Source organism: Primulina eburnea, chromosome 7 (genome assembly GCF_022965805.1).
Source record: "Primulina eburnea isolate SZY01 chromosome 7, ASM2296580v1, whole genome shotgun sequence".
Lineage (NCBI taxonomy): Eukaryota > Viridiplantae > Streptophyta > Magnoliopsida > Lamiales > Gesneriaceae > Primulina > Primulina eburnea.
Genome location: NC_133107.1, coordinates 35,261,847 through 35,276,110, shown reverse-complemented (window position 1 = coordinate 35,276,110; position 14,264 = coordinate 35,261,847). Strand labels below are relative to the sequence as shown.

Genomic DNA, 14,264 nt, shown 5'->3' with positions numbered 1-14,264 from the left:
AAAAATCAGCAGGAAATATGAATTTGTCTACCTTTACCAGCACATCCTCTACTATCCTTCGTGGATAGGTAAGTGATCTGTCCTCCAACTGCAAAGTAATAGTGCTAGGTTTCACCTCGCCAAGCTCCAAAGTCCTATAAATAGAAAAAGGCATTAAATTTATACTAGCACCTAAATCACATAAAGCTTTATTTACTCTAGAACCACCAATAACACAAGGAATAGTAAAACTCCCTGGATATTTGAGTTTCTGGGGTAATTTCCTTTGGAGTATTGCACTACACTATTCGGTCAGCTTTACAGTTTCAAATTCTTGAAGCTTCCTCTTTTTGGACATCACATCCTTGATGAACTTAGCATAATTGGGAATTTGCTCCAATGCATCGGCAAATGGGATGTTGATGTGTATTTTCTTGAAAATTTCCAGGAACTTCGCAAACTGATCATCTAGTCCTTTCTTCTTGAACCTCTGTGGATATGGAAGATTCACCTTCGGTAAGGGCTGTGGTTTAAGTACTTTCTCAAGTTCCTCTACTTTCTCTTCTCCAACACTTTCGCTCTTTCCTTCATCTTCCTCAACTGTAACCTCTACACTTTCTTCAGCAGGCTCTTGGACACCAATTTCTTTGCCACTCCTCAGTGTGACAGCCTTGCAATGTTCCCTAGGATTCACCTCGGTATTACTGGGAAACTGTCCTCGATTCTGATCTTTCAAAGCATTGGCTAGTTGCCCAATCTGTGTTTCCAAGGACTTCATCGTGGCACCCATGTTGCCCATGTGTGTCTCCATGTTATCAAGACGAGACTCAGTTCTCGCCATTCTCTTCCCAGACTCAGTCACAAATGTACCCACTAGATCTTCAAAAGATGGCTTTCCTTCTCTTTTTTGTGTATTGAATCCCGGTGGGGGATTCAACACGTTCTTGTTGTTTGCATAGGAGAAATTCTCATGATTCCTCAAACTTGGATGATAAGTATTAGGGGGAGGATTACCTCTATAGCCTCCAAAGCCACGATTGTTGATGTACTGAGCTTCCTCCATAACTGGCTCTTCCACAGCAGTCACCAATGCTACCTCAGACGTAGATTGCATGGCTTGTTCATCGCTGCAATCTGTGCGGTCAATGCCGAAACCTGTGCAGTAAGTGATGTGATTGGGTCTACAACATACACTCCAGCAGGTTTCCTTGATCCAGATCTTTCACTCGGCCACTGATAACTGTTGATGGCCATCTGTTCAAGCAAATCATAGGCCTCATCAGGTGTTTTAGAAAAAATAGTACCTCCGGCGGCTGCATCCACATTTCCTCCAGTTGGCCCATCTAAACCATTGTAAAATAACTCAATCTGCACCCAATCTGCATAGCCATGATTCGGACACTTCCTGAGTAACTCTTTGTATCGCTCCCATGCCTCATATAATACTTCAAATTCTCTCTGCCTGAAGTTGGTTATATCTATTTTTAACTGAGCAGATTTAGCAGGAGGAAAATATTTTGACAAGAACTTCGTAACCAAATCCGCCCAAGTAGTAACACTTCCCAGTGGTAGAGATTGGAGCCAACTCCTTGCGTGATCCCTAAGAGAAAACGGAAACAGGCGCAATCGAATAAGCTCTTCAGGAACACCGTTCATTTTTACCGTATCCGTGATCTCCAGAAAAGTTCTGAGGTGAAGATGGGGATATGCGGTGGCTGCTCCTCCAAATTGGTTCTGTTGAACCATGTTGATGAGTGCGGGCTTTAGCTCGAAATTATTAGCAGCAATAGTTCCACGAGCTATTCCAGAGTAGTGGGCGTTGATGATAGGGCGGAAATGTTCTCGGATTGGCAGCTCTCTAGGGAGCTCATTCTGGTTGTCTTTGTTTTCAGCCATTGCTTTAATCTCGTCTCTCCTTGCTTTCCTTAATCTCCTGGCAGTTCTTTCGATTTCCGGATAAAAAATGAGCAAGTCGGGATTTTGAAATCTTCGCATGCACTACAAAACAAAAAGATTATAGATTAACAAAACAAATAAAATAAAATAAAACAAAGTCTAAATTAAAGTAAAGACTAATTAGTAATGATATCAATATGCAATTAAATAGTTTACTCCCCGGCAACGGCGCCAAAAACTTGTTGCGTGTTTTCACTACCGCAAGTATACGATGTCAAGTTTTAGTACTGTATGAGTACAGATATCGATCCCACGAGGAGTAATTATTCAAAGTTGTATATTAATTACCATAATTGACATAGCTCAACTTTATTAAGACAAATCGAATGGTTGGTTTGTAATCAATTCAAATAAAATACTGTAATTCTAGCACGCAGTATAGAATTCACTGAAGAAATAAATCTAGAGATATGATTTCGTCTAGCTTCCCCTATGCTCTCTCGGCATTAACTAACATGTTATTAAATTGCATCGCATTTATAACCAAGAACTCGCAACGTTTCTACTCCCTTTGTCGAGTGATAAATAGAACTGTATTACCTATTACCGATTTTAATATGTCTATTCAAAATCAAGCAACGCGTAATAAATGCAACCAAGGTCCTCTTATGGATTCGTCAGAGTTATACGTCTTTTGCACGTTATAAATATCTAACGAAGTGATTTCTCATGTCCTAATTTCAATCCCCTCTTTCGAGTGTTAGATTTTAATTATTCAATCAATCGAATTATGGCCAGTAATGCAAAAGCATTAATCACAAGAAATCACAAATAAACACGACGAGTTAATTAGATGAAAAGTTAAAAAGTCAATAACATAGGTTCAACCAAGACTACATCAATCTCTAGAAAATAGAATTAGTTCATACTCGTAATTAAATCAATACAAAACCTGTTTGTAATCATTAAAAACGTAAAAGTAAGAAACCTAATTAAGAATGTGTTGGCGATAGATGGAAGTGCGTCTCCGTGTCCGGATTCAGCGTCTTCTATCTCCGTTCTTCGCGTCCCGTGCTCCGTGCGCGCTCACTTTTTCTCCTTTTCCTCGAGTGGTGTGACGGCTCTGCTAACATATTTCGGAATCCTTTTATTTTCAACGCCGAAACCTATTTGGATTCGAGGACTCGCGCCGCGCGCATATGCGCGCCATAAGCTGCGCATATGCGCGCTGCTCGGTATTTCTTTCTTGGGGCGTTTCTCGCGCATATGCGCGCTCTCACTCGCGCATATACGCAAGTCTCACTGTATGGGCCGCGCATGTGCGCGGCTTTGGGGGCGCATGTGCGCGGAAGCTACTGCCAGTTGCGCGCATGTGCGCTGGATTACGTCGCGCATGTGCACGGTTGCCTTGCCCTCGACTCCTGTCTTTCTTACCCTTCTTCTCATAAGCATCATTTTAATGCATTTTCATGCCCACTTCGTAGTCATACCTAAGTTCCTGCACTCACACCAAAAACAACACGGAACGCATAATTATGCCCAAAAAGACTAACAATTTGTATGAATTATAAAGACAATTTAAGTGCATAAAATGCACTTATCAATTGATTTTCCTGGAAGTTGGGATTTGAAACTTCCTCTTCTGGAATTCACATATAATAATAGCTATCAGTCCTCGATTGGCATGGCACCTTATGAAGCTTTGTATGGGAGAAGGTGTCGATCACCTTTGTTTTGGGATGAAATAGGTGAAAGAAAGATGTTAGGACCAGAGTTGGTTCAACAAATGGTTGATGTTGTAGCATTGATTCGAGAAAGAATGAAAACTGCTTAGTCTCGACAAAAAAGCTATGCAAATGTTCGAAGAAGGCCTTTGGCGTTCGAGTTAGGTGATCACGTGTTTGTTAAGATATCTCCTCTCAAGGGAGTTATGAGATTTGGAAAGAAGGGGAAGTTGAGTCATCGTTTTATTGGACCTTTCGAGATTCTCGACAGAATTGACGAGCGAGCTTATCGAGTGGCTTTGCCTCCTCATTTGGATAAAGTGCATAATGTATTTCATGTCTCAATGCTTTGTAAATATTTATCGAATCCAACTCATGTACTTTGTCACGAACCACTAGACTTAGTGCCAAATTGAGTTATCATGAATGGCCGTTACAAATACTGGATCGAAAGATTAAAGTGCTTAGAAACAAAGAAATTGAGATCGTGAAGGTGTTATGGAGTAATCATGTAATCTAAGAAGCAACATGGAAACCCGAGGAGGAGATGAATCAACATTGTTGGAAACTGAATTTCGAATGTTTGACATAAGTGATCTAAAACGCATTGCCATTAACTGAAGAAAAACACACAGATTTTCGAAGGCAACTGAACCAACAACTGAACTGCGCAGACAAATGACTGATCAGTTGGAAACTGATTAGTTACTACAAACAGTTGTGAGCTTCTCAACTACAATAAATCAGATGATCCCTCAACTGAACACGTCATCATTTAAGACATTCAACCGACAAAAGCTGACTGAAACAAGTATTGGGGGGTCGCCACATTACAGAAAAGCTGCAGTGTACGAATGTCAGAAGAATGTTGACATGACATGCAACAAATAGAAATGTTCAAATTGTATTTAATATTATCGTTGGAGAGAGCATATTAATAGCAGAGAAGATCAACTCAAGTACAGCCCTAGAATCATTGAAACTCTCGAACTATTTGTTGAAAACTTAATTCCGGTGTTTTGACAAAAGACTTACCAACTGAACTAAGCAACTGAATTGATCATCAACTGAACACGCCATCAGCTGAACTCAGTTAACTGATCGATACAACTGAAGTTCATTCTCGTCAACTGATCCTTTACCAACTGATCTCTCAACTGTACACGTCATTAGTTGAAAGCGACAACCGACAAATAGTACAAATACCTGCAACTAGTAGTGGAACGCCGCATTACAGAATGAACAGTGTACGACTGACAGAGTATATCGACATGGCAATCAACGGTTAGAATATTCAAACATCCTTGAATGTTACCGTTGAGAGGAGAGCCTATAAATAGTCGAAGGCAGCAACTGAAGAAACACCGACTTTCAGTTATCTCATTTTACTTGCTGTCACGCTGCAAAAATATCTTCTTGCATTCAGAAATCAAAGCTTACGCTTATCAGTTATATCAGTAGTATTCAAGACTACACTCTCGAGCTTATATAGCACTTTGTAATCGTTGATAGATTTTCTAAGTTGTGCTAAGATCAGTTACGATCTGTAAAAGTGTTGCATACTAAGAGTTTCAGTTTTGGCAAAGTGATAAGTCCAAACTGAAGTGGGTCAGTACAGTGTTTTGTATTTGATCAAAGTCTTTTAGTGAATATCCTATCTTCGTGATAGAAGGAGTGACGTAGGAGTTATTCAAGTCTCCGAACATCCAGAAACAAATTGTGGTGTCATTACTTCAGTTGTCATCTTCAGTTAGATACTCTATCTTTCAGTCAGTTTATTTTCCGCAACTGTTTTATTCAGTTTAACTTATTGTTATTGACAGACGGGATATCTAGTTTCAGTTTGTAACAAAATTGAACTCATATTGTCGAAGAATATTTAAATTCGAGCAGTGTTTATTCAAGCCCCCTTCTAAACACTCTTTATTCGATTAACCGATCCTTTCACTATTAAATCTTTGAACATCTGAATTCTTGAGCACTCAAAATATATTCAGTTACTCTGCTGAAATTTTTGTAAACAGAAAAGCTCACGCTTATTGTATACATCCATAGCTGCTAGGCTATAACTTAAGCTTTCAACGCAAACTGTATTACTCGATCTAAAAGAGATCAGTTGTGTTAGATTTATTCAATTCTATTGAGTTCTTAAAATCAGTTTGTAACTAAGAGTTTCAGTTTGGCATTGTTAAGTCCAAAACTGAAGTGGTTCTGTACAAGTGTTTGTATCGATCAAAGTCTTTTAGTGTATATGCTATCCTTGAGATAGAAGGGGTGAATTATGAGTGTTTGAAATCTACGAACATCCATAAAATCTTGTGTCTTATTATTTCAGTTTATATTCTATTTATCAGTCAGTTTATTTCCGCACAACTATTGGTTAACTGATTGTTATTGACTTACAAGATTCCCGAGTATCAGTTTATCACTAAACTGACTCATCAGTTGAAAAGGTTTTGAAAATTGTGAGTGTTTATTCAACCACCTTCTAAACATTCTTTCACCCTTAACTGATCCTATCAAGTGGTATCAGAGCGGTTGAATCTTGTTCCAGAATACTTCCATATATAAACTAATCAATATGTCTTCATTAAAAAAAATTCCAATGTTCTCCAGAGAAGACTTTGATTATTGGAAAATCAGAATGCAGGCTCATCTAGCTGCACAAGATGATGACATGTGGTACGTTATCACAGATGGACCCATGAAGATAATGAAGGCAAACACAGCTGTTGATATAACTGATGGGCACCACATCGCATTGAAAAACCCCGAGATCAATGAAAACTGAAGATAAGAGAAAAGCCAATCTAGACAACGTGGATAAAGACATCTATACAAAACGCTGGATAAAGTCACTTTCAGCAAGATAAAAATGTGCAAGACTGCCAAGGAAAAATGGGAGAAATTGATACAACTTTGTGAGGGAAATGAGCAAACCAAAGAGAATAAGCTATCTGTTGCAATTCAAAAGTTTGACAACATCAAGATGAAAAATGGTGAATCCATGCATTAGTATGATGAAAGAATCAGTAGCATTATAAACGAACTGAATGCACTCGGAAAGGTGTATTCAAACAAAGAGGTAGCACTGAAGGTAGTCAGAGGTCTTCCCAAGAAATGGGACGTTAAGACCATGGCAATGAGAGAGTCAAAGAAACTGAACAAGTTCGAACTTCATGACTTATTTGCTGAGTTAAAGGCCTACGAGTTTGAGTTGCAAACCAGAAAAGGAGAACCTTCTACACCAGCTGCTACAACTGCTTTAACTGCTGTCAAACTGGAGCCAATTGGTTCAGTTAAAAAATCTGCTTATCAGCTAAGTAATGATGCTATGTCATTATTCGTCAAAAAATTTGGAAGATTCATGAAAAGAAACCAAGGAAATTTGACTACAAGAAAAGTGGGTTTCCGCAGCGTACAATGTGCGCCGCAGAAAGATATCTGCCACGTACAATGCACGCTGCGACACACGCTGTAATGTTAAAAGCCGTATTAAGTTTGAAACTATTGGCAACGTGCGGTTTACGCTGCGGTTTACTTTAATAATGGTGTGCAAAGTGTGATATTGATAGTTATCTTTCGGCAGTGTTAAAAGTATCAACGTCGTGCAAAACGTGTTGTTGATATGTTGACAAATTGGCAGCGTGCATTACATGCTATGGTTAAAAGTATCCATGGCATGCGCAATATGCTATTAATGAATAATTGTCGGCGTGCATTGAACGCTGCAGTTTAAAGTATCCATATCATGCGCAATATGTTGTTGATGAATAATTTTCGGCGTGCATTGCACGCTGCAGTTTAAAGTATCCATGGCATGCACAATATGCTGTTGATAAGGTAAGCTATTGGAAGCGTGCAACTACATGCCGCGATTAAAAGTAGTGATCTATTTGCAGGGTGCAATGCAAGCTGTAGTTGACATGTTCAACATTGTACAAAGTGTGTTGTCGATTTTGTTTATCAGAAACGTGCATCACGTTAACATTATTTATATTATTAGGAACCAAAATTGAAAAAAATAATATTAAAACTCAAAAGATTTATCACACCACATCCAACCAATCACAAGAATTAAAGCAAAATAATAAAATAACATAAAAACTAAGTAATTAATGTCAATCTCCTTTATCCAATAAGACAAAAACTTGATAAAGTAGACAAAATACTCATTAATATGATGGTTTGCTGCAATAGTGATTGTAACCTTAGAACCAATAGGATCTGTATCAGTTACACAAAAAGATAAATTTAGAAAACCATGGTATTGTGCTTCCAACTGCATCATCTAGAAAAATCATTTCAGAATTCGGTCAAATTAAGTCTACCCGCTCCACAAGAATTCTATCAACACAAATTTTCCAACAAGATCCACCAAGAGGAACGTGATGCACTTTTACCGTTGGATCTGTGCAATTCGACCTTCAGCAACAACTCCATGACCACACCAATGAAGCAACTTACATTTAGTATTTTCAGGTATATCTCCATGATTCACATTCTTTAAATTTAACTACATATAAACCATAAAAAGTATTAATTATGTCATATCTATTTTATAACAAATGTGGTTTAGATAACACAAACTTTTAAGATAGAGTTACCCGAGATACAACTTGATGTTGGTTCACATTATCAGCATTACCACTTTTTTTGGGACGATTGATATCACAGCCGCTACCAATATCATTCCCAATCCCAATACTGCCACCACTACCAACCTACATATTGAGATAAATCAAAAATATGTCAAACAACAAATCTACAAGGTAAGAAGCTTCATTAGATTACTTCTACTGTGAGGTCACTAGATAATATATTGTGCAGAACAAGCACATTGCATGTCATCAATTTCATTCTAAAATATAATTTCATTATTTAGTAAGGAAGACAATATACAAATTATTATGACCACATCAACCAAATTAAACATAATATAAATTATTATGACCACATCAACCACATCACTAAACAAGAATTCTCAACAGCATCAATACAAATTATTTTATCTAATGTCGTTTAGTTACTAACCTGTTCTTGCTCATTTTGTTGCTCATATTTTGGAAAACATTTAACCTCATTTGTTGCACTTCTTGTTGAAGGTTGTGCATCATAATTTGAAGTTGTTTTAATAGTTCCATTTTGTTTCAAAGTTGCTCCAACTTTTGCAGTTGTAACTCCAAAGCCCATTTCACGCACTCTACCTCGAATCTCCTTCCCAAATACAAGGCTTATTGCATCCTCAGCAATGTTAGTAGTGTTTTGAGATTCAGGTGCACATTCTTCTATTTCTTTCTGCAAATAACAAACAAATAATTTTAGAGAAAATAATGAATTTAAGTTTACCAGTTTTTTTCTGACAAAAAATTTTATTACCATTTTTTCTCCAACAGCTTCACCATTAAGTTATCAAATTTTCTTTTTATGGCCTTCCACCCATACTTTTGTTCTTGTAATTAGTATATCAGCAGAACTTGTTTTCTCCTTGAGTATGAGGCATAAAGAAATATATGAAAAATTCATTAGGAACATAATTCAAAAAATGTATAATTACAATTAAAAATAAGAAAACTTTGAAAAGAACTTTTCATATGGTTTTTCAAATAATAATAATTACCATAATGTGAGCCAAACGGGCATAACCTCTCTTGCTTATTGTGTGGTTGTATCTTTGCTTTCCCTTCACTGTCTTAAATTTTTCACTCTTTTCCTGAAAAGAAAAAACTTATAACATATTCATATATAATTGATTAGTCACATGATTACTAAAAAATACAGTTGTGCTTCACTATCTTGTGCTTCACCACTTCTGATTTGTGAATTTTTTTGATGGGAAGCTATCCGCCGAATAAATAAAAAATGATAATTGGACTAAGAATTTCATAACATCAGGTCAAGAACAACTGACAAAAGCAGTGTGTAGTTATATTAATGAACAATACAAACTGTCACAAATAACAAAAAAATATTCTTAATAGAAAAAATAAAAACAATTTGGAAATAAGCCTATATGACACGAATAAACAATATCGACTTCCTGTAACTGAGCATTACCAAAAAAAGAAACAAATCAAACAGCCCAGTAAATGGGAATGAATGCCCAACTATCTGAAAAATATATAGTTTCCTGGATGTGAAAATCAAAGCTATTGACACAAATAATAACTTGGGATCTAACATGAAGCATTGAATACATCATTTCAATCTTTTCAGAAAACAACAATGTGGTAAATTTTTATGGACCAGTGGAATCCATTAGGAAATCACATTTTAAAGTTTTGGACACAATGTAGGCCAACCATTAGGTATTATAACTCACCAAGTTGCAGGTTATCATAGCATATAAATCAATATATAACTACAAAAAAATCCATAGCAATGAATTGATACTTACTTGAAATGGTGATGATAGTATCTTCTTTACAAACAAGTCCCATTGGTTTGATCCATAAATTCGGGCTTCAAAAGACAAAGATCTCGTGAATCCACTCGACCATCATCAACTTCTCATATAAGTATTTGGAGTTTGGACTTTCTATCACGCCACAATTTATCAAACTTTTGAAAGATGAATGTACTCCCACTCCTCAACTTTATAGTTCAACTACACATTAAGAAGAATAAAAATATTTCTACATTTTGTTATAAAATAGGAATAAAAATACAATAATAAGCATTACCTGAAGGCAACACCACATCTTATTCTTCATTTCCTCGTATAAGTCATTCCATCGACCTAATGTGTATGACACAAATTCTTTTACCATGCAACCTAGAAAAGTGGCATACTTGACCGAATTATCTCCCATTACCTGTCCAAAATTATTATGTTCCAGATCTTTGGGTTGTTGTTGGCCACTTACCAAATTAAACTTTGATGGGCCTCGTCCTTTTTTCTTATTAGTTTTGGCGTCATCAATTAGCTCTTTATCACGCAAATATTCTGATGAATTAGGTGGAGTGTTGGAGTCCACTCTCGATAGCTTATTAGCTATATTTTCCTACAAAATAGTACAAATAGATATTATCATGTAAAATTAAGACTTTATTAAAATTAAAATAAACCAAAATTAACAAAATAACAAAATATCACCTGAACATCATCTACAGATACCTTGCTACGTTTTTGCCAATCTGCTCATTTTTTAATGTTGTATATGAAGATATAGTCAAACATGTAATATAACATGATAATTCGGTGAAAATAAAAAGAAAATAGACAAATATATTGCAACATTAAATAAAGTGTAATGGAACCTTTTAAATTAACTATAAAATCTACAACAGAAAATTTCAATCACGGATCAGTCACATCAATTCCCTCACACTCATTTCTCGCATACGGTTCTATCTCGGTAATCTTAATCTCAAGTGTGGACACATCAAGAGGTGTGGATGATGTATAGGCTTCCTCTTCAAGCAAATTCATGTAATGCATACCCCGAGACGACGCTTTCAGCAACACACACCAGTTTGATTTGTCATTGTCTCTAGAATAGAATATTTGTTTTGCTTGTGATGCTAAAATGAAAGGATCGCCTTCAAAAGTTCTTAGACCTTGGTGTAAGTTGACCAGTGTAAAACCGTCTTCCATTTTGATTCCAGTTTCATGATTTGCCCAATCAAACCTAAAAAGGGAACTTTGAAAGAATAGTAATCTAGTAAAACAATATCTCGTATAACTCCATAGTATAATACTCTTCCAACAGTATGTGAATAATCATTCGCACTAGACTGACAAACAGTATCTGCTATAATCGAAACACCAATATCTTTTGTCGAACTTTCAACATCAATTGGGTGGAATCGATATCCATTTATAATATAACCCATATAAGATATAACATTTTTTCTTGGACCATGTGCTAGCCATTGAACTCTGTCTGATGAGTTATCACAAATATGTTTTGATAACCGTTGAGCAAATGTTTCCATACGTCGCTTCTGTTTTCATTAATTAAGAAACGACGATCTGTTTGTTTAAGCTCCTCAATGTGCATCCTATTTAAAATCATTAAAGGGTGATTATTAGAATATATGAATTATGTAATAGACAAAGGAAAATATGATATGTAATTAACTATACTAACTGTAAGTGTGGGGACCCGGGCTCTAATTCTTTTTCTTGGGATTAAATGGATCATTATTCTAAACCATGGGTCAATTTTTCGCTTTTACATTTAATCAAATGTAACTAAACAAGCATAAGTTTTTTATTTAATTTACAACGTACAAACATAATATACATGTCTTATTCTTATACAACTAGTGTTTAATCAAACCAACTACTATCTATAAATAGGACAAGACTAATAAAAAGACCACTAGTCCTCTGCTGCGCCCGTAGTCACCACGCTATCACGATCATCTCTGTCTCGACCCAGATCCTGCCCCACCTGTTGTTATGCACACATACAGACATAACAACAGCCGGAAAACCGGTGAGAACGAATCTCAGTATAAACATGTATACATGCATTAAAACAATCTAAACACATGAAACATGCTAATATGAATATCATTCATATATAATCATGCAATGCGAATCTAATCATGTCTAGACTCGACTCGACTAGAACTCTAGGGATCCCGTGGTGAATAAGACAATCTATCACCTACCCTCCCAATCGGGGTGACGGTATGTCTTATTCCTAGACTTCGGCCTGATCTGTATCCACATCTACAATAGGGGCGGTGATCTTCCCCTAAGCTGTGATATCGCCGAACATCTAGAAGTCTGGATGATCTCGCAGACTTTCCTATCTTAATGCATTAATACACAATCTGTAAACAAGCATAATCATCTGACCATGATTTGCATACAAGTTCTATAAGCAAATCGATCTATAACAATCATACTCATATCAAGACATAGATAATAAAACAAGTATGTGATTTTGGTTGGGAAACTCAAATGTGATCTTATTTGAGTCGTAATTCCCCAAACAAAACATGTACTATACCTTTCGTCGCACAATTGCTGGCACAGTCGTCAAGACGAATCTGAAATGGAAATGTCGATACACAATCTATCAATCTTTAATCTAATCAACACCTATCCAAGTCAATACTTTATTTCGGTACAATTTGACGGCATAACAACGTAATTCTCGATGACTGGTCAATCAAATTCTCAACACATATCAACATAGATTATATCCTCAATTCATAATCATCACAATATCTAAGTCAAGATCTCAAAATCTGCATATTTAATTCTAAACATGCTGGAAAATAATAACTATATCATATGGCATCCGATAATCGATCCGTTTACGGTTCTACAATATCTACCATCTCAAGAACATAATATAGAGTTCAATTCTTCATTTTCCAACACATAATTATTAAAACATGCTGGAATTAAATGAAACTTATATTAATTTGTAGCTAACAATGAGAGGAGTACAAAACCGAGATCGGATTTAAATTTGGATATGTAAATCTTGCACAAGCTAATCTCCAAGTGAAAGAATCTTCCCTCTCCTTTATTCCTCACTTTCTCTCGGTCATCAGCTGAGTGAGGTGGGAAATCAAGACACATCTATATATATATTGCATGGTTTAGGACAAATGGCTTGTTCTTTGATGTACACGTCTCGCGCATATGCGCGGCATTACTCGCGCATGTGCGCGAGACCTACGGTCTCAACAATTTAACAGCTCGCGCATATGCGCCATTCTTTCCGCGCATATGCGCCCAAGCTTCTGGACAGACCGCGCATATGCGCCAATAAACTCGCGCATGTGCGCCACAGTTGCTGGAAGTTTCGCGCATATGCGCCACTTCATTCCGCGCATGTGCGCCAATGTTTCTGGACATGTCGCGCATGTGCGCCACTTTCTTCGCGCATATGCTCCGATGCTACTATAATTCTCATGCATATGCGCACATTTCTTCGCGCATATGCGCCATAGCTTCGGCCCTTTACATATATTCTTCACCTTTCACATCTTTTCTCATGTCTTTCCTACCCTCATTTTACTTAGTGTTTCTCATGCAATGTCATGCACTCTCACATTTTCAAATATCGCATAGATGAGGATTAATAAATCTCGAGCCTTACATTTCTCCCCCTCTAAGAAATGATTTCGTCCCCGAAATCGCAGGCATGTATTAAACATACATGACAAGTAATATAATCAAAACCGAAATTTACTTACATCATGTAAATAATTCAGGATGTTTTTGTTGCATATCCGCTTCTGTTTCCCAAGTCGCTTCTTCGATGACATGACGACTCCATTGGACTTTCACTAACGGAATAGTTTTCGTTCTGAGCTTCTTTTCTTTCCGATCAAGAATTTGTATCGGTTGTTCCACATAGCTCAAAGTGTGATCAAGTTCAGCTTCGTCAGGGTTGAATGACATGAGAAATATCTGGCATATATCTTCGCAATATTGATACATGAAACACGTCATGTATTCCTGGATAAAGAAGGAGGAAGAAGCAAGTCGATAGGCTCGGTCGCCAATCTTCTCTAAAATCTCATAAGGACCGACGTATCGAGGAGACAGCTTCCCACGTTTGCCAAATCTGACAACACCTCTGAATGGAGAAATCTTCAAAAATACTCTGTCTCCTTGCTCGAATACCAACGGTCTACGTCTGACATTGGCGTATTTGGCTTGCCTATCTTGTGCCGTCTTCATTCTCTTCT

General features: G+C 36.9%; 2 protein-coding genes across 2 annotated transcripts; both read right to left on the bottom strand.

Moving 5' to 3' along the window:
- Nucleotides 1-283: 283 nt before the first annotated feature.
- LOC140835893 (uncharacterized) lies at nt 284-1,875 on the bottom strand. Its single transcript, XM_073201303.1, has 2 exons — nt 1,284-1,875; nt 284-1,134 (listed from the first exon to the last, which is right to left on the bottom strand). Exons 1-2 carry the CDS (start codon nt 1,873-1,875, stop codon nt 284-286), a joined length of 1,443 nt encoding a protein of 480 aa, XP_073057404.1.
- A 5,936-nt stretch (nt 1,876-7,811) lies between these two features.
- Nucleotides 7,812-10,406, bottom strand: LOC140837477 (uncharacterized). Its single transcript, XM_073203647.1, has 7 exons — nt 10,283-10,406; nt 9,997-10,206; nt 9,220-9,312; nt 8,979-9,086; nt 8,634-8,897; nt 8,207-8,323; nt 7,812-8,115 (listed from the first exon to the last, which is right to left on the bottom strand). Exons 4-7 carry the CDS (start codon nt 8,979-8,981, stop codon nt 7,999-8,001), a joined length of 501 nt encoding a protein of 166 aa, XP_073059748.1. The 5' UTR covers nt 8,982-9,086; nt 9,220-9,312; nt 9,997-10,206; nt 10,283-10,406; the 3' UTR covers nt 7,812-7,998.
- Between the last annotated feature and the right edge of the window lie 3,858 nt (nt 10,407-14,264).

What these genes read in the sequence shown, in the direction of transcription:
- LOC140835893 (XM_073201303.1), bottom strand. Translation starts at nt 1,875, where the DNA reads ATGGCTGAAAACAAAGACAACCAGAATGAGCTCCCTAGAGAGCTGCCA. An exon ending in TGTGGATGCAGCCGCCGGAG is followed by an intron (nt 1,135 to 1,283) that starts GTACTATTTTTT and finishes CTTACTGCACAG; the next exon opens with GTTTCGGCATTGACCGCACA.
- LOC140837477 (XM_073203647.1), bottom strand. An exon ending in AACAAAATGAGCAAGAACAG is followed by an intron (nt 8,324 to 8,633) that starts GTTAGTAACTAA and finishes CTCAATATGTAG; the next exon opens with GTTGGTAGTGGTGGCAGTAT. An exon ending in AACATCAAGTTGTATCTCGG is followed by an intron (nt 8,116 to 8,206) that starts GTAACTCTATCT and finishes GTTTATATGTAG; the next exon opens with TTAAATTTAAAGAATGTGAA.